This window comes from Echiichthys vipera (genome assembly GCF_963691815.1).
Source record: "Echiichthys vipera genome assembly, chromosome: 22".
Lineage (NCBI taxonomy): Eukaryota > Metazoa > Chordata > Actinopteri > Perciformes > Trachinidae > Echiichthys > Echiichthys vipera.
This window is the reverse complement of record NC_139847.1, coordinates 21,059,626-21,083,169: the sequence shown is the minus strand read 5'-3', so window position 1 is coordinate 21,083,169 and position 23,544 is coordinate 21,059,626. Positions and strand designations below refer to the sequence as shown.

The 23,544-nt window shown below is 41.2% G+C and overlaps 1 protein-coding gene across 1 annotated transcript in view; it reads right to left on the bottom strand.

The window, feature by feature from the left end:
- focad (focadhesin) overlaps window positions 1-23,544 on the bottom strand; it is a 113,701-nt gene that overhangs the window by 74,829 nt on the left and 15,328 nt on the right. Inside the window, exons 3-5 of the mRNA XM_083937438.1 lie at window positions 23,386-23,460; window positions 22,683-22,837; window positions 5,893-5,991 (exon numbers count right to left, since the gene is read on the bottom strand). Coding sequence (XP_083793564.1) covers window positions 5,893-5,991; window positions 22,683-22,837; window positions 23,386-23,460 — 329 coding nt within the window. The remainder of the gene's footprint in view (window positions 1-5,892; window positions 5,992-22,682; window positions 22,838-23,385; window positions 23,461-23,544) is intronic.

The following is a 23,544-nucleotide window of genomic DNA, read 5'->3' as shown; positions in this document are numbered from 1 at the left end:
CTCTCCTTAATCACAGGAGGAGGATGGCCTGACTAGAAGGAGGAGAGCCATAAACAACAAAAACAATCATAATAAATAGTAGTTCATGTACATTACACATTCTAAATTGTTATCATTATCTTTATTTTATGCCATTACCATATACCATTTTCCTAATAATTAATACAAAGAATTAATAGGCTCCAACACCTACATTAATTAGCAGCCGTAGCCACCGACCACAAAGAAATATATCAACAAACAACAACAACACATGTTGTGCTCACTGTTAACCAAAGAACTGGAGCAGATCTGAAGTGAGCCAATGACCACTCAGTTTCTGTCGCAACCAGCACATCAGAGACCACTTAGAGGCAGTACACATGCTGCATTGGTCAGGTGCTACTTTGTTTCAAAAGTTGAACTTTGTTTAACCCTGGGTGCAGCCGCCGAGCCCTGAAAATAGGTGCTTGTGTACGGCGATAACATTGCTCTTGAGTCTTGCATTCACATTAAAAACAATTGATTTGAGGACCCAAAAAGACTTTGAGCCTGTTTTCGAAAGATCAGACTGCATTTGTTTCCAGTCAGATATGATCACAGCAGACAGTAAGTTACTAAAACTAGTAGTGCCAACCAGTGCGTTTTGCAATTTACATCCAAACGGTCCATAGTGTACGTTTGTGTCAAATTTGAAGAAAATCCCTTTCAGGGGTTCTTGAGATATCATGTTCACAAGAATGCGATGGATGGACACTGCAAAAATATAATTCCTCTGCCCACGTTGGGGCGTGAGAATGAGAAACTAATATGATGCATTGATAACTATTTGTTTTTTCTTAATATCATTATTCCAAAATTATGGAATTTAAATAACACAATGCTATACCTCCATCACTGACACACTGAATAATCTAATAATACTCTGCTTCTCTTGTGAAATTATCATTGAAGTACGCTTGCTAATCAAATTTTTAATATGTTGAATTTAAGACATTCAACATACTTAACTGTGATATATCTATTTAGTAATTGTCTATATTATTTGATTTACTGAAGCATCTGAGGGAGTTGAGCAAAAGAAAAACCTTTAATATCAGAGAGTCTTTTTAGACCGACAGATGAAGCAGAGACAGAACGGAGAAACAGCAGGGAATCACACTTATTAATGTGCGCTTTTTTTACTGACGATGGAAGCTATATTATTCTGGACTCCAGGATATTGGGAAAAAACAATCCTCTACCGACCTACTAAAAAGTCCAGATTCAAAACAATTACATTTATAACTTAAATTATAGCTATGATATGACTGCACTGGAGAACAACACTCCTGAAACTGATGTGACACGATCCACAAGAGAGAGGACGTCTTTATTCTTGAAATAGTCAATACAGTAACAAAATATCTTTTCGTATCTGATCAGAGCTGTCGACTATAGTTTGACAGTTTGATCTGAGTTTCATGAGCCTCAGGAAATGCGCTGAATGGACGCTGACGCTGTCAGTCATCGTCTTAAACCCGTCCCACATTAGATAAACAGTTGTGATTGGTCCGCACCAGGAAAGGACGGCTGGAGATCTGTCAGTATGGAAGTGGAGCTGCACCTATCTCCCAGGACACATGAAACATGAGTTTGGCATATCTGTGAGTGTCAACAACACACCGCCTCCATTACTCTTGAATCTGCAAACCCATTAAGTCCAGACAAAACACTGGGGTCAAATCCAAGGTGAAGTCTCTGTGTATTGTTAAGATTCCAGGCCACAGACAGGTCAGAGGTTAACACAACAGGGTTGATGTGTGTGTGTGTGTGTGTGTGTGTGTGTGTGTGTGTTTGTGTGTGTGTGTGTGTGTGTGTGTGTGTGTGTGTGTGTGTGTTAGCCAATACCTTCCATCACTCACATATCTCAGTATCAGTAGGAAGGAAGTTCAATGACTGAGCGTGTCTGTGCGTGTGACAGAATGCAGCTTGGTCCAGACATGGACTACTCAGCGGCTGAATTCCCCCCTCCTTCTACTCCCTCTCCCTTCTCCACATATTGTAATCTGTTTGACCATCTCTGTCCCCCTCCTCAGGTTCCCTGTGGCTGTCTCCAAACCCCCAGCTTTAATACAACTCCCATCCATCAGCCTCTCACACTTTTCAGCTGCCAGACAAAGGAAGTGGCAGGAAGGCAAAGACCTTCCTCCTTTTAGTTCAACTCCAAGTTCACCACTGAATCAGAGTGCTGGCAGACAAATGGGCTAGGTGAGCTCTGTCTGGCTAAATGCTCAGTTTCCTGGGGATGTCTGCAGGTTACACTGGTCTCTGAGGTAGGCTGGAAGTCTGGGTTTGGGACACAGATTTACTATCTGAAAGCACCACAGTAGTCAAACATCACTACATTACCCTTATTACAACAGTCTTTAATCTTTAAAGGTTCTCTATGCACCTTTCAGAAAAACCTTGTTATTAGCGACACCAGTGGCCGTTAGTTAGCACCCTATTGCACTCTCCCACCTGCTCACACACTCTACAGCCACGAGCGAGTACTGACCAAAACAGTGAGACTAAACATATTGACCAGCATAATGTTGGTATATTGCTGAAAAAATACTAACAATCATATTTTCAACAACGCTAGCTTGCGGTTTGCAAATCTCTCCACCAGCCAACGCCACAAAGCAACCGACGGTTGATTCATGCTGCGCAGCCAAACCACAGCCAGCCTAGGTTTCCGTGAGCTAACATAAGCAGGCAAACTAATGTTAGCCAGCTAGCTGTAACTTAGCTATGCTGCTTGGATCTGGTGTTGCATGCTTTATAACGTTAGCTGATGAAGTGATTTAGCCCCGGGAATCTGGATGAATTAGCGGACGTTATCCACTCAAGACAGTATTTTGGTAAATCAGCTAGCAAACTAGCATTTGCTAATAATTCTATTTCACAGTCAGTGTTTGTGACCAGGGGAAAAGAGTCCACATATGATTTGCCTCCACTACACACTCTGCAGCAGCCGACAACTATGGCCGGCAACCCGCAGATAGCCTTGCGAGACCATCCTATTGTATTTTACTCGCAGATCACTCTGAGAAGTTTTCCAAACGACCAAACCAATCGGTGTTGGTTTTAAGGCGGCTTGTGTTGCAACGATAAGTGACTGTTCAGTGTAAACAACATGGAGGCTTCCACGGATGACATGAGCAGCTATGGAGCAAGCTGCTCACTAACTCTTTTTTCTCTGTGATCCTTCTGTTGAATAAGGACCGGGCTCCTGAAATTGGGCCTTTGATCCGTAAATTCACGTTACACAAACAAATATATACAAATATGACATGTTGATTTATTGAATTGATTGATTGATGATTGATTTACTTTCTTAGCTTTGCCTCCTGATAGACAGATGGTTTATCCAATCAGCAACCAGTATTTTCGCCCCTTCCCAAAAGATCTCCAAACAAGACTTCCTAAATGGATATGCTAAGACAATGAGAATCATAAGAATCAATCCATGTGGCAGAGTCAGGTAAGCCAACAGACCCTCCGCTAACTTAAACCCCAGCACCGGGGTTCGGATCCCAGACTGCCCTGAGTCTGACTCCCTAGTTGCACCCGTTACAGGACAGCTGCCTTCTGTAAGTCCATCTTCCGGCCGCCATTTCAGAATGTACAACAGAAGAACAGCATGTGTGGACTCTCTGTCAGTTCATTTGTGGATGTTAGCTGATTTTTATATCACCGTTGGCTTAAGGCGAGCTGAAGAAAAGAGTACTAAAAGAGTATAATAAAATGGAAAATAAAAATCAGCCCATGCTGAAATGGAAAAACAGACTCATATTACAATAAATATGTGCTGATAGCGAATTCTCTGTACCTGAACGGGCAAGCCAGATACAGATATACAAGTATGTGGGAAAGCCGGCAGGGGACAGTCAGAACAGTCTAAACTACAGCCAGACTAACATCACATGAGAAATGAGGTGATGTGGCGGACAGAGGCCTGAACCTTCCCTTATCCTGCTGGGGGCTAATGTGGCTCAAAGTCTCAGTGGCAGATTGCATGGGGCAGCGGCAAGCAGACGGTCAACAATGGGCACCAGTGTGCATCCTCCATTAATCCTGCAGCATTTACAGTTACCCAGCGGTGCCAGGCCCAACGACCAATAGAGGGCCAGACTGCCAGGCCAACGGCGCCACCCTGCTGCCCTCAACACATTCATCTTCCCACCAGGGAGGTACAGGCTGCCAGACAGACGCAGACGGCAGAGACAGCGATGAAGACAGAATGAGAAAGAAAAGGACAATGGGAAGGAGGAGAAGTAGGAGTGAAAGAAAGGATAGAGATGTGGAGAAAGAGAGGATAAGAGGGAGCAAGTACAGAAAAGGAGGAGTTGTAGGGGTAGAGAAAGAAACATGGAGAGCAGGAGGGAGGAAGGGAAACAAAAGGAATAGAAGGAAGGAAAAGAAAAAAAGTATTTTTGTACGCTGAAACTGATTAAGGAAGCACCAGGATCTTGGCAGAGGTGCAGATCTAAGACTGAAAGAGGAGGAGCCTCCATCCAGTCTCGAGCAGGAGCACACTAGTCCTGCTTTGAATAGTAGGACAGGAACAGTATCGTCACCATTGTCAAATCCAGACTAAAAAATATTGGTCAAAGTAACCGCTGCGATTTCGTAAAATGGTAAAAAATTGCTAAATTATTAGTTTAAATGGGTCAATAAACAGTGAGTGCCTTGAAAATGTCAACAAAAATCCTCACAAACCTTTTACAAAGCAGACATTTTGAAGGTGTACTCCGTCTCCTGGTGCTAGCCCTGAACAGACCTGGGCAAATTAAGGCCCACTGAAAGGTTCTATGTGTTCCACAAAACAGCATTCAATATAATTTTACCAATCACAGTCAAATAATGCTATCTCGTGGTTTGTAACCAGTTTACAGGTTTTGGTGCTAGCTACATCTGTCAGCTAGCGTTAGCTAAGAGGCAAAGATTAGTGCTAAAAATTGAAAAAGTTGACATTAAATGCAAAATATTTAACAAGACATGGACTCAGTTAAGTCTCAGACGAGGCTCTGTTTAGTCAGCAAGTTGCTGTGTTTAGGGATTATAATTTGAGCCGTCACTTTGAGTCAAAACATGCCGAAAAATACATGTTGACAGCTGATTTGAAAACCGAAAACCGCAACCGTAAAATCTAAAGCTCAGATTGGAATCTGATCAAGACAGAAGAAAATTTCTGAAACAGCAAGGACCAAGCTCCATGTGTAAAATTATATGATCTCATCAAGACTAGCTGGCTCACAATGTCGTGAAACAAAACACAGCAAGACATTTTTCGAGGGGAAATTTATCAAAGAATGCCTTGCGGATTCTGCTGCCATCATCTGCCCTGACAAGGAGACGTTTGAAAAGGTACATTTCGCGGCGGACAGTGACGAGGCGGGTAGAGGACTTGAAGTGGACGTGAAAGTGAAAGTCAAAGTGGACAAGATGACTAACTTTTTTCTGGGCCTGGATGAGAGCTGTGACCCAAGGGACACAGCTTAGCTGCTTTTATTCATTAGAGTGATAACAAATGACATTGACAAAACATTTCGGAGGAACTGGCTTCAGTGCAGTCAATTAAAGGCACCACAACAGGTAAAGACTTAAACTTCATTGATGCATTGAAACGATGGGACTGTCCTGGGGGAAATTAGTCACCGTTACAATGATGGGTGTCCAAATTTGACCAGGAAAAATGTTGGACGTTTAAAAGGGATTCAGGATAAAGAGGAACTTAATCCAGACCAGAAGCTAATTTTCCTTCACTGCATAATACACCAAGAGGTGCCTTGCAAATCCATTGAATGAATGAAAAATTAATCATCTGATTGACGTAACAAAAGTGGTGAACTTTATCTGTGCGAGAGTGTTGAACCACAGACTGACCTGATGGAGTAAGGACAGGTGAAGTGTGTTTCTCTGTCCCTCTGGTCTGCCTGCATCTGTAGCAGCCGTCCAATGACCTTTACCAGTCCCTGGACATTCCTGTCAGAAACACAGCACAGAGAATATCAAGAACCACTCAGAACACAGTCAATGTGGATATTTGTACTGTTGATCAATTTTTAAAGTGAATAAGTGAGTGAGATAAGAAAATGAATATCAATTCATCTGTGTCAGGATTATTGTAATTATTTTAGGTAACCTCCATCAAACTCGATTTGTTGCTTTCCAAAGCAAGATGATGACAGAGTGGTGCTGATAACTAACTCCTGAGTCTTCCTACAGGTGCATCAGTGTGTTTTACAGATCTAGTGAAAGCTATGTTGGAGTTGTCCTCTATTCTATAATTAGATCATTCACATAAAAATGTTTGGATGGAAACATGGTACTGGGTAGTGTAAGTAGCGAGTGTGTGGTGGATTGAGAGAGAGAGTGTGATAATGGAAGCGTGTAGCAGACAGGTGAGAAGAGGTTGGCAGTAGTAGTAATTGTAGTACATGACAACGTAACCCCAAAGCGAGCATCAATTACTGCCCAGGAGGCAAAACAAAGTCTCCCGTGTTCTTCTCCGCTACGATCTGGAAGCTGAACTACAAATGTTAACACTGGCTTTGTGTTTCTCCTTTGCACATTAACCTCTGAAAAAATAATCAAGCCTCCTTCTTGAACCACATTTTTGTAACATTAGGTTGGCCCACACAAGCTATTTAAAAAACATATAAAATAAATCATCTTCACATCATTAATGAAGAATTTTAATTAAAGTCTCCAAAATGTGACCAGAGCGGACCTGCTGTCCTCTGCTGCTCCGCGGTGTGCATTTACGCATGAGGAACAGTAGCACCGTGCCCTACCAGCACGTGAGCGGCAGACTATCCTGTCGCATTGACGCTTTTTGTCTAAACTTATTTGTAGAATGTGTGGAACAAGCTATAAAATATGCCCCTGAAAAACAGGTTAACATCCCGTGCACCAGCGGACTCCTAATGTGCTTAAAGTGAAATTCTGGTGTAAAATCATCCCATGGTCTTTTTCGACAACTGCATACATTAAATAAACTAAAGAGACATTTTTTTTGGGTATGAACTATTAACGGAGATATCCCAGAGAGTCTCTAACAGTCGCTAACAGCCAGTTGTGGCTAACAGTGATTAGCTTGGGGCAGTACGGTGAAGGCATTCAAACGTCTTTTTTAACCACTAATACTGCTAAAAATAACACCAAACCTCGGAAGTAATATAAGAGTCCTTACACAGAAAACAAAGCACCAACATTGTATAGTTAGCAAACCCGGAGTTGATCAAAAGAGTGTTTTTAAAGTGCAATTAAGATAGCAACTCCTATGACACCACGCTTCTCCATAATGGGCCTCATTTATCAATCTTGCGTGAAAACGGGCGCAGATCTGAGCGCAGAATTAGTCGTATGACAAGGACCCACGTGTGATTTATGAAACATTCGTATCTGACCAATCTCAGCGTACGAATGAGTGGGCCTTGATAAATGCGGCGGCTGAATTCGATCGTCATTAATATGTTACGCCCTTAAATATTCCTGGTTCGGAGGCCTCGCCCACTGAGGTCAAACACGGAGAGAAGAAACACTGGTAAGAAAAGAAACTTTTCCGACACAGAGATCGGCATCCTGACATCCGAGATGGAGCAAAATAAAGATGTGCTTTTTGGCAGTTGTAAGAGTGGAATAAAGGGGGCCCATAAAAACGCTGTATCGAATAGAATAACGGAGGCAGTCAACCCGAAGCAGCGCTCTACTGTGACCCATGTGCATGTGTGCGCACTGCTGAACCTGCGCTCCTGCTCTGTAGTGGGGTTTGCCAGCGGGGTTAGGTATTCCGTTAGGGGATAACCTTGGTCACCTAGAAGAACCATATCAAAATGTTAATCATCTGATACCTTGTTTGATTTAATGCAATTTATCCAGGGTAGCTACTTACCGAGGAGATGACTTTGGCTCTCCAGTGCGTCTTGCTGCAGTCGCGCGCACACATTCATTAATTAATACAACGTACGGCAGAAAAACGTGCGCACGACCATTTCAACGCAAACTTCGGCATTTATCAATTTGGACGTGAGCGGGAGCTACGATCAAATCTCACGTCAGGTCTGAGATCGTGTACGCAAATTTCAGCCTGTGGATTTGCGGTGCAGCACAGCAAAATCTGGCTGAAAATAATGAACAAACCTCAGCTTTCATTAAGCATAAGCAGTCACATATTAAGAACAGATCAAAACGGATTCTTAAAACTAATAAGAAAAATAAAAATTTTGGTTGGAGCAATTGATTGTCCTCATGTGCGTCTGAAGGCACCATCCATGAATGATTACGCATTCATCAATCGCAAAAACTACCACTCGATAAATGTACATGTGATTTGTAATGCCAAGCTATCGCTTTTAAACGTGGCGGCCAGGTGGCCAGGGGACACACACACACGATTCTTTTATATTTCAAAACAGCTGTAATGGCGCGCGTCTGCAGGAAGGCACACTGCAGAGTAAAAGACATCTCCTCGGTAAGTGGCTACCCTCGATAAATTGCATTAAATCAAACAAAGTATCAGATGATTAACATTTTGGTATGGTTCTTCTAGGTGACAAAGGTTATCCTCTAACGGAATACCTAATATCCCCGCTGGCAAACCCTGCTACAGAGCAGGAGTGCAGGTTCAACAGTGTGCACACACGCACACGGGTCACAGTGGAGCGCTGCTTTGGGTTGACTGCCTCCGTTATTATTTTCCAAATAGCGTTTTTATGGGGCCCTTTTATTCCACTCTTAAGACTGCCAAAAGCACATCTTTATTTTGCTCCATCTCGGATGTCAGGATGCCGATCTCTGTGTTTCTTCTCTCCATGTTTGACCTCAGTGGGCGAGGCCCGTAACATGTTAATGACAATCGAATTCAGCCGCCGCATTTATCAAGGCCCGCTCATTCGTATGCTGAGATTGGTCAGATATGAATGTTTCATAAATCACACGTGTCCTGTCGTACGACCAATTCTGCGCTCAGATCTGCGCCCGTTTTCACGCAAGATTGATAAATGGGGGCCAATATGTGATGAATAAGGGCCATAGATCATCTAAATAGGGCCCTAAATCTATTATTCACACAAACGTATTGATAAGGGATATACATCCATTATTATGGCCTGTAAAAAGTATTATGGCCAAGTTTTTTGTCCTACTGCTCATTGGCTAAAGGCAAAAGAAGATTTAAATTGCTGACTTAACATTTTCCATATAAGATAAGTCATCTTATGTAGAAATGGTCACTTTGCAGTAAGACGTTACCCTTCTGTTATTACATGAGAAGAATTAATGGATCCATGTCAGCAGAGAGGACAAGGACATTGTGGCAATGTCCTATTACTAAAAGCTGAATTATGGTATCTACTGGACATGCTCCATGTAAAGTACATGTACACCATGCACTGTGTGTCAGTTATTGTTTAATTTAGCCATAGTCCTATGATCAAATATCCATGTGACTTTAACTCATATTTAGTCAACTTACACGGTGGTGTAGTGGTTAGCAAGAAGCAAGCAAGAAGCAAGAAGGTTACAGGTTTGCATCCCGGCCTGGGCCTTTCTGTGCGGAGTTTGCATGTTCTCCCCGTGTCTGCGTGGGTTTCCTCCGGGTTCTCCGGTTTCCTCCCATAGTCATGACATGCACGTGTTAATTGATGACTCTAAAATTGCCCGTAGGTGTGAATGGTTGTCTGTCTCTGTTTGTCTCTATGTGCCCTGTGATAGACTGGCGTCCTGTCCAGGGTGTACCCCGCCTCACGCCCGATGTCAGCTGGGATCGGCTCCAGCACCCCCGCGACCCCGACCCCGGGATAAGCGGTTGAAGATGAATGAATGAATGAATGTTCTCAATCCAAATTCCCTGAATTCAGTTATGTTACATGAAAGGTCAAAAGATTGATAATGAATATATTTTAAAAGTCTCCAGTTCTTGTCACTATTATTGCTTGTTCCTGTCAAGCTTGTAGGGCTTGAGTTGACCTAAGGTGCACCTCAACTGTTGCATCTTTAGAAACCACATCAATGGACAGAATATCGAGGCGTAGCCGTGGTGGGGAGGGGTTGCAGTTCGGTGGGCTGAGGATCTTGTTTTTGATGATGTGGTCCTGATGACATCATCGGTCATTGACCTTCAGCACTCACTGGATCGGTTCGCAGCCGAGTGTGAAACGGCTGGGATGAGGATCAGCACCTCTAAATCTGAGGCCATGGCTCTCAGCAGGAAACCTGTGGATTGCTTACTCCAGGTAGGGAATGGGTCCTTACTCAAGGTGAAGGACTTCAAGCACCTCGGGGTCATGTTCACGAGTGAGGGGACGATGGAGCGTGAGTTTGGCCGGAGAATCGGAGCAGGGGGGGGCGGTGTTGCAGTCGCTCTACCGCACCGTTGTGACGAAAAGAGAGCTGAGGGAAAAGGCAAAATGGGTTTTGTCAGGAGGGTGGCTGGAGTCTCCCTTAGAGATAGGGTGAGAAGTTAGCCAGAGTAGAGCAGCTGCTCCTTTACATTGAAAAGAGCCAGTTGAGGTGGTTCGGGCATCTAGTAAGGATGCCCCCTGGGCGCCTCCCTAGGGAGTTATTCTAGGCACGTCCAGCTGGGAGGAGGCCTCGGGGAAGACCCAGGACTAGGTGGAGAGATTACATCTCCACACTGGCCTGGGAACGCCTTTGGGATCCCCCAGTTGGAGCTGGTTAATGTGGCCCGGGAAAGGGAAGTTTGGGGTCCTCTGCTAAAGCTGCTGCCCCTGCGACCCGACCCCGGATAAGCGGTTGAAGATGAGATGAGATTAAGTGACACCCATAAACATATCTTGTTAAAAAGCGTATAACATTTATAGTTTTGCAGAATTTGGGATACAAGCATTGAGGGCATGTTTGTATTTTAATGCACTTTTTAGTAGACGAACGTAGACATCTATGAAAACATTTTCTCATCTGTAAATAAAGGTCAAACAACTGCAATTCTGCAGTAAGCAGCACTGGGCACCCTAGGGGTGCGTCAGTTCGGGGTTCATCAAATCACCCTTTTTGTTTACCCTTTATACAAATGACTGTGTCAGTTCCAAGCCAAACCAATATGTTGTAATACTTTTTAATGATACTGTTATCCTCGGGTTGCTAACAAATAATTCCAACTGAATTTATGTTCATCAGCTGCACATTAATACTAACAAAACTGTTGAGATGCTACTAGATCCCAGATCAATTGGAGACCAGAGTTCTGTGCATGGTCAAAACATTAAACAGGTTACGTTATATAAATACTAGGGAGTGCATATGAACAACAACCTCACATGGCAGACACAGGTGGCAATCCATCAGTGCCTCAATTTCCTGCGAAGATTAGGACTGTTTGGTGTCAGTAGAAACATTATGTTAATCTTTTACAGGGCAACAATAGAGTCCATATTACAGTATGGTATTGACAGCTGGTTTGAAAACCTGAAGTGAAATTTCGGTGTAAAATCATCCCAGGGTCTTTTTAGGCAAATTGGGTCATCAAACAAGCCATTGAGGGGGCAAGGCTTTGGTGCTAAACTGAGAACGCGTCTTTTTGTGGACTCGCGACATACTAGTAAAATCCTGTAATTTTTCCTTTATTTGCTTTATTTATCTCGGATGCTAACAGTCTAGCTAACCCAGAGCGTGATGCTAGCCCCGTGCCTCGTGGGGACAACGTGGTCACTAGATCGGCCCAAAACATGGATGTCACATGGATGTCATTCAGATACTCGACGGGATCAAAAATTACTTTTCCACAAAGTTTGATGTGGTCCTGAAAGATTCAAGACGTTAAGAGAGATGGCAGGACTTTTCTGCACGCATGGATGAAGCAGAAATACGCATTAGCACCGTAGAAGACACAATTAATTCAGAGCAAGGCAAGGCAGCTTTATTTGTATAGCACTTTTCATACACAAGGCAGACTCAAAGTGCTTCACAGCACAACATGTCATGAATTCAAATGCATTACAGAAAGACAAAGAGAATAAAAACATAGACAATAATCAAAACAGTGCGGACGTTAAAAGTGCAAAGATTTAGCAGAAAGCTAAGGTGAACATAAAAGTTTTCAGTCTAGTTTTAAAAGTGGTCAGAGTGGGTGAAAGTCTCAAATCTTCAGGAAGTTTATTCCAGCTGTTTGTTGCATAATGACTGAAAGATGCTTTCCCTTGATTTGAGTTTACTCTGCGAACCACTAACAGATTGGTCTCAGAGGATCTTAGTGATCTAGAAGGCTTATGTAGTGGGAGCATATCAGTGATATACTTCGGCCCTAGACTATGTAGTGATTTATATGTGAGAAGGAGGATTTTGAAATCAATTCTCTGACGTACAGGAAGCCAGTGTAATGATTTAAGAATTGGTGTAATGTGCTCACATTTCTTGGTCTTTGTTAGAACTCTAGCAGCAGCGTTCTGAACAAGCTGTAGCTGCCTGACAGTTTTTTTGGGAAGACCTGCAAGGAGACCGTTACAGTAGTCTAGCCTACTGGTTATAAAGGCATGGACAAGTTTTTCTAAGTCTTGAGCTGACATGAGCCCTCTAAGTCTTGTTACATTTTTAAGGTGATAGTAGGCCGATTTTGTGACTGATTTGATGTGACTGTCGAAATGTAAATCAGAATCCATAATAACCCCAAGATTTCTGGCTTTATTTGAGGTTTTCAGGGACAGTGATTGAAGGTGTTGGATGACTTTAAACCTTTCTTTCTTAGCACCAAAAACAATTATCTCAGTTTTATCCTCATTTAGTCGAAGGAAATTTTGGCACATCCAGTGTTTGACTTGCTCATTGCACTGGCACAGTAGATCTATGGGGCGATAGTCATTTGGTGATAGCGCTAAATAGATTTGGGTGTCATCGGCATAGCAATGGTGGTCAATGTTATTATTTTGCATGATTTGTCCTAGTGGGAGCATATAGATGTTAAATAAAGTCGGCCCCAAGATTGAACCTTGGGGGACTCCACACGTTACGTTGGTTTGTTCTGATACAAAGTCGCCAATGGAAACAAAATAGTTCCTATCTTGTAGATATGACTTGAACCAGTTTAGGACTGTGCCTGAGAGCCCCACCCAGTTTTCTACCTGTCCAAAAGTATTAAGTGGTCGACAGTGTCAAATGCAGCACTGAGGTCCAATAGCATTAGTACTGAAGTTTTGCCAGAGTCTGTGTTAAGACGGATGTCATTTATAACTTTAATAAGGGCCGTCTCGGTGCTATGAAAAGGTCTAAATCCTAACTGGAGGTTGTTGTGGCAGCCAGTAGAAGCCAAGAAGTGATTTAGTTGTTGGAGTACAACTTTCTCAATTATTTTACTTATGAATGGTAGATTTGAAATTGGTCTGTAGTTGTTGATAATAGAGGCATCTAGGCTGCGCTTTTTTAGAAGAGGTTTAATGACTGCAGTTTTGAAGGCCTTTGGGAAATTGCCCGATTGAATAGAGTTATTAACTATTTGCAATACGTCTGTTGATAGGCAGTCAAAAACATTCTTAAAGAAGTTGGTAGGTAAAGCATCGAGACAGCAGGTGGTTGGCTTTAGATCGGTCACTGTTTCCACTAGAGTTTTAGAGTCTATGGCATTAAAGCTTGCCATCATTGCTGTGTTATTTTGGCCTAAACGGGGTGGTGATCCAACTTTTTTGTTTGAGATATTGATGGCACGTCTGATGCCTTCAATTTTATCAGTATAAAAGAATTGCAAACTCATTGCATTTCTTTGTGGAATGGAGTTTGGCTGGTATTTGTGTTGGGCGGTTGGTCAGTCTGTCGACAGTTGCGAATAGGGTTTTGGCCCTATTAGTGTTGCTGTTTTTGATATTGGAGAAGAATGTTTCTCTAGCACATTTTAAGACTAAATTGTAGGCCTGGAGCCTCTCTTTATAGATGTCATGGTGAATATGAAGTTTTGTATTTCGCCAGATTCGTTCAGCCTTCCTGCACTCTCTTCTCTGAGCTGTTACAACAGCAGCTTTTCTCCAGGGTGCCTTTTGCTTACCAGAAATCGTTTTAACTGTAACCGGTGCAATGACATCTATGATATTCACAATTTTGGAATTAAAGTTGTTTACAAGATCATCAGCATGGCATGGGTTTAGAGGTGGTAGCGAGGAGATGGCATTTTTAAAGAGTACATTAGCATGTTCATTGATGTAGCGCTTTTTGACATTCTTTGATTCTGTCTCCGGAATTAAAGAAATATTAAAGAAAACACAGAAGTGATCAGACAATGAAAGATCAGTCACAAGAACATCAGAAACATTGAGACCTTTTGTGATAATCAGGTCCAGGGTGTGTCCTTTACAATGAGTAGCCTCTTTCACATGTTGAAACAGGATACTCAGTATACTGTCAGCTTTCCCAGATGAGAGTTAAGATGCAAGATGATGAATATTTCATATATACCTTTTGCCAGGGGACACTGACATTGTCCTGTTGGTTCTGTTTGATATATCATAATGACTGCCCAGTTTGGTCTAACTGCTCCCTTTATTACACTGGATCAGTGTGTGCACTTAACTGCACATCAAGGTCAGGCTGAGGATGGGGAAAGGCAAGGGGCTGTTCTGTTTGGGTTGGCGGCTCCAAGCTTTTTTGTTTGTTTGTTTGTTTGAGGGTTTTTTTAAATTTCATTACTTCATGTGGTATTTTACTGGCACACTCCCAAAATGTCACATAGAGATACTCATCGGGTTTACCAACAACTGAAAGATAATGCTATGCTGCAAAATCTGGTGTTTTATTAAGATTAGATAACGGCAAATAAGAATTTTAAATTTACTTCATGGAATGTTAGAGGGATGGTAAAGTTAACTTAATTAAAACAGGTGATTACCAGGCTTAAACAACTTAATTCCTCAATAGTGTTTATTCAGGAGACTCATTTACTCAGAGAGGACTTGGTGAAAGTACTTAGGAGGTGGCCAGCCAAAGTAGAAGCATCCTGTTTCCCTTCTCATTCAAGAGGGGTTATGGTGTAAATTCATAATTTGGTGCCTTTCCAAATAAACAATACTATTTATGATAAAACTGGTAGATTTTTGGTGGTACAAGGAACTCTCTTGAGAGAAAATATTAATTCTGTTAATGTATATGGTCCCAATGATGATGACCCAATTTTTCTGTCCTTGGACTGATTCTATTCACCTTATATATGCTTCCCTTAGGAAATATTATAAGGAAGCACTCCATAAAATGTTATTGTTATGCTGGTGATACACAATTATATTTGTCGATCAAACCAGAAGAAACCGATCAGTTACCTAAACTTCAAATATACATTAAGGAGAAAAAAAGCAGGATAACCTGCAATTTTTTAATGTTAAACTCAGATAAAACTGAAGTTATTGTACTTGGCCCTGAAGGCCTCCGAAACCCAATAGCTAAAGATATTGTTACTCTGGATGATGTTGTGTTGTCCTCCAGCACCACAGTAAGGAATCTCTGTGTTATTTTTGATCAGGATATGTCCTTCGATTCTCCCATAAAACTAACGACAAGGACTATTCCATGCATTTGTTACTTCTAGGCTGGACTATTGCAACTCCTTATTATCAGGCTGCTAAGTCTGTTAAGAGTACTGACTAAAACAAATCGAAGAGAACATATTTCTCCTGTATTAGCTTCTTTGCACTGGCTACCTGTAAAATCTAGAATAGAATTTAAAATCCTTCTTCTTACCTACAAAGCTCTTATTGGTCAGGCTACGTCGTATCTTAAAGAGCTCATAGTACCATATTATCCGACTAGATTGCTGCGCTCTAAGAATGCAGGGCTACTTGTCGTTCCTAGAGTTTCCAAAAGTAGAATGGGAGGCAGAGCCTTCAGCTACCAAGCTCCTCTCCTATGGAACCGACTCCCAAGTGTTATCATGGAGGCAGACACTGTCCCCATATTTAAGAGTACACTCAAAACTTTCCTCTTTCTAAAGCTTACAGCTAAGGCTTACAACCCTTAGCTGTGTTGTTATTTTTAAGCTGATTTTGTCAAGAAAGATGGCTGTCCTCCATAGAGCTGGGTCTGTCCGCCTTTCATACCTGTTATAGGGAAGGTTTTCGCTGCCACTGTACTCTATGGAGGAATTGTTGGGGCTATGTAAATCATAAATAAGTCATAGAGTGTGGTCTATATCTACTCTGTAAAGTGTCTGAGATAACTTTTGTTATGATTTATCAATATAAATAAAATTGAAAAATTTAATTGAAAGAAAATTCAACAACATATGAAAGACTTGAATCTCTGTGATCCTTGGAGAACTCAAAACCCCAATAAAAGGGAATTCTCATGCTACTTAGTAGTATTTAAAACCCATTCCCGAATAGATTATTTTCAAATTTTCTCGTCTCTGCTACCCAGTGTAACTAATTGTGTATATGATAGTATTGTTTTATCTGATCATGCCCTAACCTCACTATTTTACAACGTCGGACAATTGTATAGACATTCTGCCAATTGGCTATTACATCTTAAATGGTTACAAGATTCTCACTTTATAAAATTTGTAGGAGAACATATTGATCTCTACTTCTCTATAAATGCGAATGAAACAAATGCAGCCATTAGATGGGAAGCTTTTAAAGCATATATTAGAGGACAAATAATAAGCTTCACCAGTTCTAAATTTAACAAATTCAAACAGACTATGAATGAATTAGACATTAAAATTAGAGCATTAGAGAGAGGTTAGCATAGATGATTTAACACACAAAGAACAGGAATTACTGACCCTTAGAGCAAGATACGAGGAGCTCTCCATGCTTAAGGCTGAGGATGGTATAATAAGACTGAAACAAACGTTTTATGATCAGGGCAAAAAGCCGGGTAAGCTGCTAGCTTGGCAGAAAAAGAAACTTGAACTTGAAACTTGATCTGACAGAGTCATCAATATAATTAGGAATAAACAGGGATGATTAACTACAGATCCCACAAGTGAATACCACCTTTGTCTCCTATTAAAAAGATTCTTTATAATTCTGACAGCCCGCATGACCTGGTAAACCAAAACAATTTCCTGGTCATTCCCCGTTTTTCTGAGGGTACAAAAACTGAACTAGAGAGAGAATAAAATTTGAATGACATCAACAACGCCATTACAAGCTTAAAAGGAGATAAAGCTTCGCGTCCAGATGGGCTTCCGATAGATATTTAAACATTTTATAAAGCAAAATGAATAGCCCCATTATTAGATGTTTATATGGAATCCTTTAAAACAGGTTGCCTTCCCGTTTCGTTGCGCAGTGCTCTGATCGTTCTTATCTTAAAACCAGGCAAAGTGTCAACCGAACGTGGTTCTTATAGACCCATATCACTTTCAAATTCAGATGCAAAGATTATAGCTAAGGTTCTAGCCATGAAGCTAGATAAGATTCTACCAGCCATTATACATGGAGACCAGGATGGTTTTGTGCAAAAGCGGCAGGGGTTCCACAATGTGAGGAGAGTTCTTAACATAATTCACGAATGTGCAGAGTTCCCTGACACTGCAATACTATCACTCGATGCCGAAAAGTCATTCGACCAAGTTGAATGGCACTATCTACTCGAATTGCTTAGACGGTTGGATTTGGTGAATACTTTCGTAGATGGGTCGAAATTTTATTTGTTGATTCTTCTGCAATGGTATCTACTAATAATCTAATTTCTCAGCTTATTGAGTTATTTCAAGGCACGAGGCAAGGGTCACCAATTTCACCTTCATCTTTTTGTAATAGCCATGGAACCATTAGCGATAGCTATCAGATCATACCCCTTAATTTATGGTATTAAGATTGGGGACTTGGAACACAATACAGCAATGTACGCTGATGATACTATTGTGTTCTTATCACAACTTGCAGAAACGATACCATCGCTCTTAGCGTTGTTTAATCAATTTGGGAGTATCTCTGGGTTTAAAGTGAACAAAGAAAGTCCTCTATTATGTTTTTAAATGGAAATGAGAGGAAAAAAACATTAGTATCTCATACACTTGTTAATGCCACAGAGGGTTTTAAGTATTTGGGCATCAAAATAACCCTAAAGATAAGTAATCTTAGCTCAGCCAATTATGAGCCCATGATACATGAGGTGACAGAAGAGATCACAAGATGGATAACACTACCTCTTTCTTCAGCTGCCAAATCTAGAATGGTATTATTGAGCTGCCCAATTGAGGGCCACAATGTTTTGGTTTTCTAAGGATGTTTTCATGCTCTGGTTAGACATTGAAAAGCTATCTATATTCGGCATCTTTTAAAACATTAAAGAAAGGTACTACTAATTCATTTGTAAAAAACACTATTGTTGTTTGGCATGTAGTACAAAAAGTGTTGGGTGACTCACCAGGGTTATCCTGTCTCGCCCCTAGTTGGGGTAATGATCACTTCACCCCGGCAAAGAATGACATGGGTTTTAAAACATGGCTGAACAAGGGCATAGTAGAAATGCAGGATGTATATGAGGATTATACTCTGTCATTCAGTGAGTTAAAGGATAAGTTTAATATACCGCAGACACATGTGAAGACATTCAAAAATTTTGGAGCTCAGTGTTAAAGTATATATCTCAAATCACAACTACCCCTGTACGTCTGTGCCCTCAGTTCTGTATTTTAGCAATATCCAGAGGACTTCAGGTTTTTTATCTTGCAAAGAAAGAAAAATGGTTGACCTTTGTTTACTGCAGGCCAAATGCTGTATTGCATTATGTCGGAAGTATCTTGGTTGCCCCCCTTTAACCACTGGTTGACTAACTTAACATCGAGTTTGGCTCTTGAGAAACTGACCTATATTGTTAGAAAGAAGGCTTCTGACTTTTATGACATTTGGAAGATATTTCTGGAATTGTTGAAGGGTGGAAGATATGGAGGAGGCAGTGATTTAATAAAAACATTTAATTTGTTGATGGGAGTGTACCATGAAACCTATATTAAGAATATCATTATTAATATTAATTGATTATTATTGTTGTTGTTTTAGATGATTTTTTTAGTTTTTTTTATTTGAGTATTTTTTTATAGCTCGTAATTTGTTGACTATATGTTGGTTTCATTTATCTTTTCTATTTGTTTACTTTACCAGGACGCTCCGTTTCTTTGCCTTTTCTATGTTGTTGGTATTTTCATTGTTATTTCCATTGTTGCCATATGTTTAAAAGGTTGGATTTTGTTGTACAAATACAAAAACCAATAAAGATATGTTTTGTTTTGTTTTTTAAAAAGCCTGCCACGGCTAACATGGATAAGCTCAGGGCGGCAAGTTGGACGCATTAAAACGTCTTTTTTAACCACTAATACTGCTCCAAATAACACCAAACCTCTGCAGTAGCATGATAAGAGTCCTGACACATTAACCGAAGCACCAACAACATAGTTAGTGAACACGGAGTGTATTAAAAGAGTGTTTTGAAAGACTTACCTACTGGCCCCGGTACCAGCTGCTCCATTCAGGTCGATTTAAAAATACAATCCAAAGGGAAGGAGCCCATTGATGATTTATTCCAGCCAAACACGTAAATGTTGTTTACAGATGCAATGCAATGTAGTTGTTATTTTTTGTCGTTCAGAATTCAATAGAATATCAGCTGTGGCTATACCACTGCTGTACTAGCATGTTTTTTTAAATAACCAAGGCACTTCAACAAAAACCTTTTTTTTGCGAAAAAAAACAAGTAGTGATCAAAATTAGAGAACCCTTTCAGATCTCTCCCAGTTATTGGTGTTAATCTGCACCTGGTGACAATTAACTTAATTGTTGAACCCACCCTATTTATCTGCAGCTCTCCTGGTTACTTTACAAGATGGCGATCTGCTGTAAGGAGACTGAAACCCAGAGACAGCAGGTTGTCCAAATGAAGGCCAAAGGGATGACCCTCTCAGCCATCAGAGAGAGGTTGGGCGTCCACAATCTGTGATTTCAAGAGGATTGAAAATTTACAAGGAAACAGACTAATTTAAGTCCCTCAAAAAGGCCAGTCATCAAAGTAAAACAAGTGCACGAGAGGACAGGATGATGAGAAGACTCTCAACGGGGAATCAGTTCAAAACTGCAGCTGGAGTTGGTCTCCAGTTCACTGCTCTCTCTCTCTGCACACAGTGTCATCGTTTAGACTTTTTGGACTGAAAGCCGACTCTGCAGTGACCAAACCTCTCATCAGCAGAAAGAATAAAAAGGCTAGACTTGCCTTTGCTGAGGAGCATGTTGTGTAGACAGAGGAGAACTGGTCCAGAGTGACTTCAGTGATGAGAGGACGTTCAGTTTATTTGGGTCTGATGGAAACATTATGTTGGGCATAGGACTGGGGAAAGACTGAACCCAAAGTGTGTAAAGAAGTCAGTTACATTTGAAGTGTTTTTTGCAGCAGGAGTTGGGCCTCTTGTACAGCTACATGACAGGGTGAATGCAAATGTTTATGTGAACCTCCTTCAGTAACATGCAATACCTCCACTGCAACTGTCTCCAATCAGCTGCAATTTTCATGCAAGACATTGTCCCCTGTCACTCTGTAAAACAGGTGAAGCAGTTCGCTGAAGCTAAGAATACTGAAACAATGAAATTTCCAGAGTCCAGATCTAAACCCCATAGAGAATCTCTGGAAAATCCTTGGCAACAAAGTATTGTGTAAGAAACCCACTCCAGTTAGTGAACTGTGGAAGAGACGGAAGGGACCAAGATCAAAGCAGAGCAGTGTGAGAAACTAGTGATGTCCTGTGGGCGCAGATGTGCTGAAGTCATTCAAAGCTGCGGCCTCTACACTTCCTGTTCATTTCTGAATCCTAGAGAAGAAAACATTGTTGAAATCTTCTCTTCTGACACAATCAACACTGTTCTCTAATTCTGATCACTGCTTTTTTCACTAAATAAAAGGTTTTTGTTGAAGTGCCATGGTTGTTTAAAAAAAACATGCTACTAAAGCAGTGGTATACTCAGAGGATATTCTATCAAATTCTGAACAGTTAAAAATAACAATATTTCAGAATAAATCAGAAAAAAATCAAGTGTTCTTCATTTTTGATCTCCAGAATATGTAGTGGAGGAATTTAATAAAAGTATATTTTTTGTTAAACCTGGATGCTTCACACACATCTTCAGATATCTACAATCAGCACAGTTTCAAGATCAGTGTCAGCAGTTCAGGTATGAAACATGATGATGTCAGAGTGAAGTTTACCTTTGACCTTTTGGATAGAAAATGTCATCATATCACCCTTTGACCTCCAAAATCTATATCAGTTAATCCTTGAGTCCAAGTGGACATTTGAGCTACAATTTGAAGAAAATCCCTCAAGGTGTTCCTGAGATATTACGTTCACAAGAATGGGACGGACGGACAACCTGAAAACACATTGGCCCTCATTTATCAAACGAATGTACGGCAGAAAAAAGTGCGTACGACCATTTCCACGCAAACTTCAGCATTTATCAATTTGGACATGAGCGGGAGCTACGATCAAATCTCACGTCAGGTCTGAGATCTGGTACGCACATTTGAGCCTGTGTATTTGCGGTGCAGCACAGCAAAATCTGGCTGAAAATAATTAACAAACCTCAGCTGTCATTAAGCATAAGCAGTCACATATTAAGAACAGATCGAAACGGATTCTTAAAACAAATTTAAAAAAATAATAATTGTGGCTGGAGCAATTGATTGTACTTGTGTGCGTCTGAAGGCACCATCCATGAATGATTATGCATTCATCAATCGCAAAAACTACCACTCGATAAATGTACAGGTGATCTGTGATGCCAAGCTGTCGCTTTTAAACGTGGTGGCCAGGTGGCCAGGGGGGGGGGACACACACGCGATTCTTTTATATTTCAAAACAGCTCGGCTCCAGCCCCCCGCGACCCCAACAGGGACAAGTTGAAGATGAATGAATGAATGAATGAATGGATGAATGGATGAATGGATGAATGAATGTGTTGGCGCGCGGCTGCAGGAATGTGCACTGCAGAGCCAAAGTCATCTCCTCGGTAAGTGGCTACCCCTGATAAATTGCATTAAATTAAACAAGGTATCAGATGATTAACATTTTGGTATGGTTCTTCTAGGTGACAAAGGTTATCCTCTAACGGAATACCTAATAACCCCGCTGGCAAACCCCACTACAGAGCAGGAGCGCAGGTTCAACAGTGCGCACACACGCACACGGGTCACAGTGGAGTGCTGCTTTGGGTTGACTGCCTCCGTTATTCTTTTCCATACAGCATTTTTATGGGCCCCTTTTATTCCACTCTTAAGACTGCCAAAAAGCACATCTTTATTTTGCTCCATGTCAGATGTCAGGATGCCGATCTCTGTGTCGGAAAAGTTTCTTTTCTAACCAGTGTTTCTTCTCTCCATGTTTGACCTCAGTGGGCGAGGCCCCTGAACCAGGAATATTTAAGGGCGTAACATGTTAATGACGATCGAATTCAGCCGCCGCATTTATCAAGGCCCGCTCATTCGTACGCTGAGATTGGTCAGATACGAATGTTTCATAAATCACACGTGTGTCCTGTCGTACGACTAATTCTGCGCTCTGATCTGCGCCCGTTTTCAAGCAAGATTGATAAATGAGAGCCAGTGCCTCTGGCCACGACTGAGGCATAAAAGTACAATGGTTTCCAATCTGAGTGAGTCATAATATATAATCCGAATCAGACGGAATATCCACTATCTCGGTTTTGTGAAACAGCCTTCAGGTGTGAGTGTGTGTTGTCTACCTGGCAGAGGGCAGGAGGTTGAGCACACTGTTGAGGACGTAGTGCAGGTCTGCGTGGCCTTGATCCACTAGCAGCACGACAGCATCGCAGCAGGCTAAACGCACCAGAGCACAGTCACTGCAGCACTGCTGCCACAGAGCCTCCAATGCTGGACCCTGATACACAGCAACAACACACACAACTCAAGACTTTGATGCAGATTGAACTTAAAGATATCATTAAATAGGACTTTACTGTCCAAACGCAGAAAATGGCCTAAACCTCGCTGGACTTATTTAGAGGAATTCTAAAGACATACAAAGAAGGTAGAGAATTAGCTGTCCTTTATACTTTTCAGTCATTATTCAGATTTAAAAACATTACATTTTAAACAACTCTGTTCTTGTTACAAGCAAGTGGCTGGTGCTGCAAACCATTCTGTAAAAAAGTCCTTCAACTTCTTGAAAAACTATATGAATATAAAATAAATATATTAACTCCAAACAGTGAAACGATTAAATATTTCTAACACATCACCCCTTCAGTCAAAACTTTATTCAAATGAACCTTTACTTTGGTTAGGTTACGCCCAAACATCATGTTAGAGCAGGAAGTTTCACATTTACCAGTAAAGCATCTGTTGGGCACAAATAATCTGGCAATGAAAGGCTAATTTCACAGGGCCTTTAAGCCACAGAAGTCACCGTTGTGATAAGTAACTAACCTGGGTTGAGGACTGTGTGATTTGCCCATTTTGCCCTTTCTCCTTCAGCACTGCAGCAACAAGATTTCTCACCGTCTGGAAAACAAAAAACAGGTCAACTTTCAGAGAAGTTATCAAGTCAGTCTGCTTTAAGTTTGATTCTGATGTTATCGAGTCAGT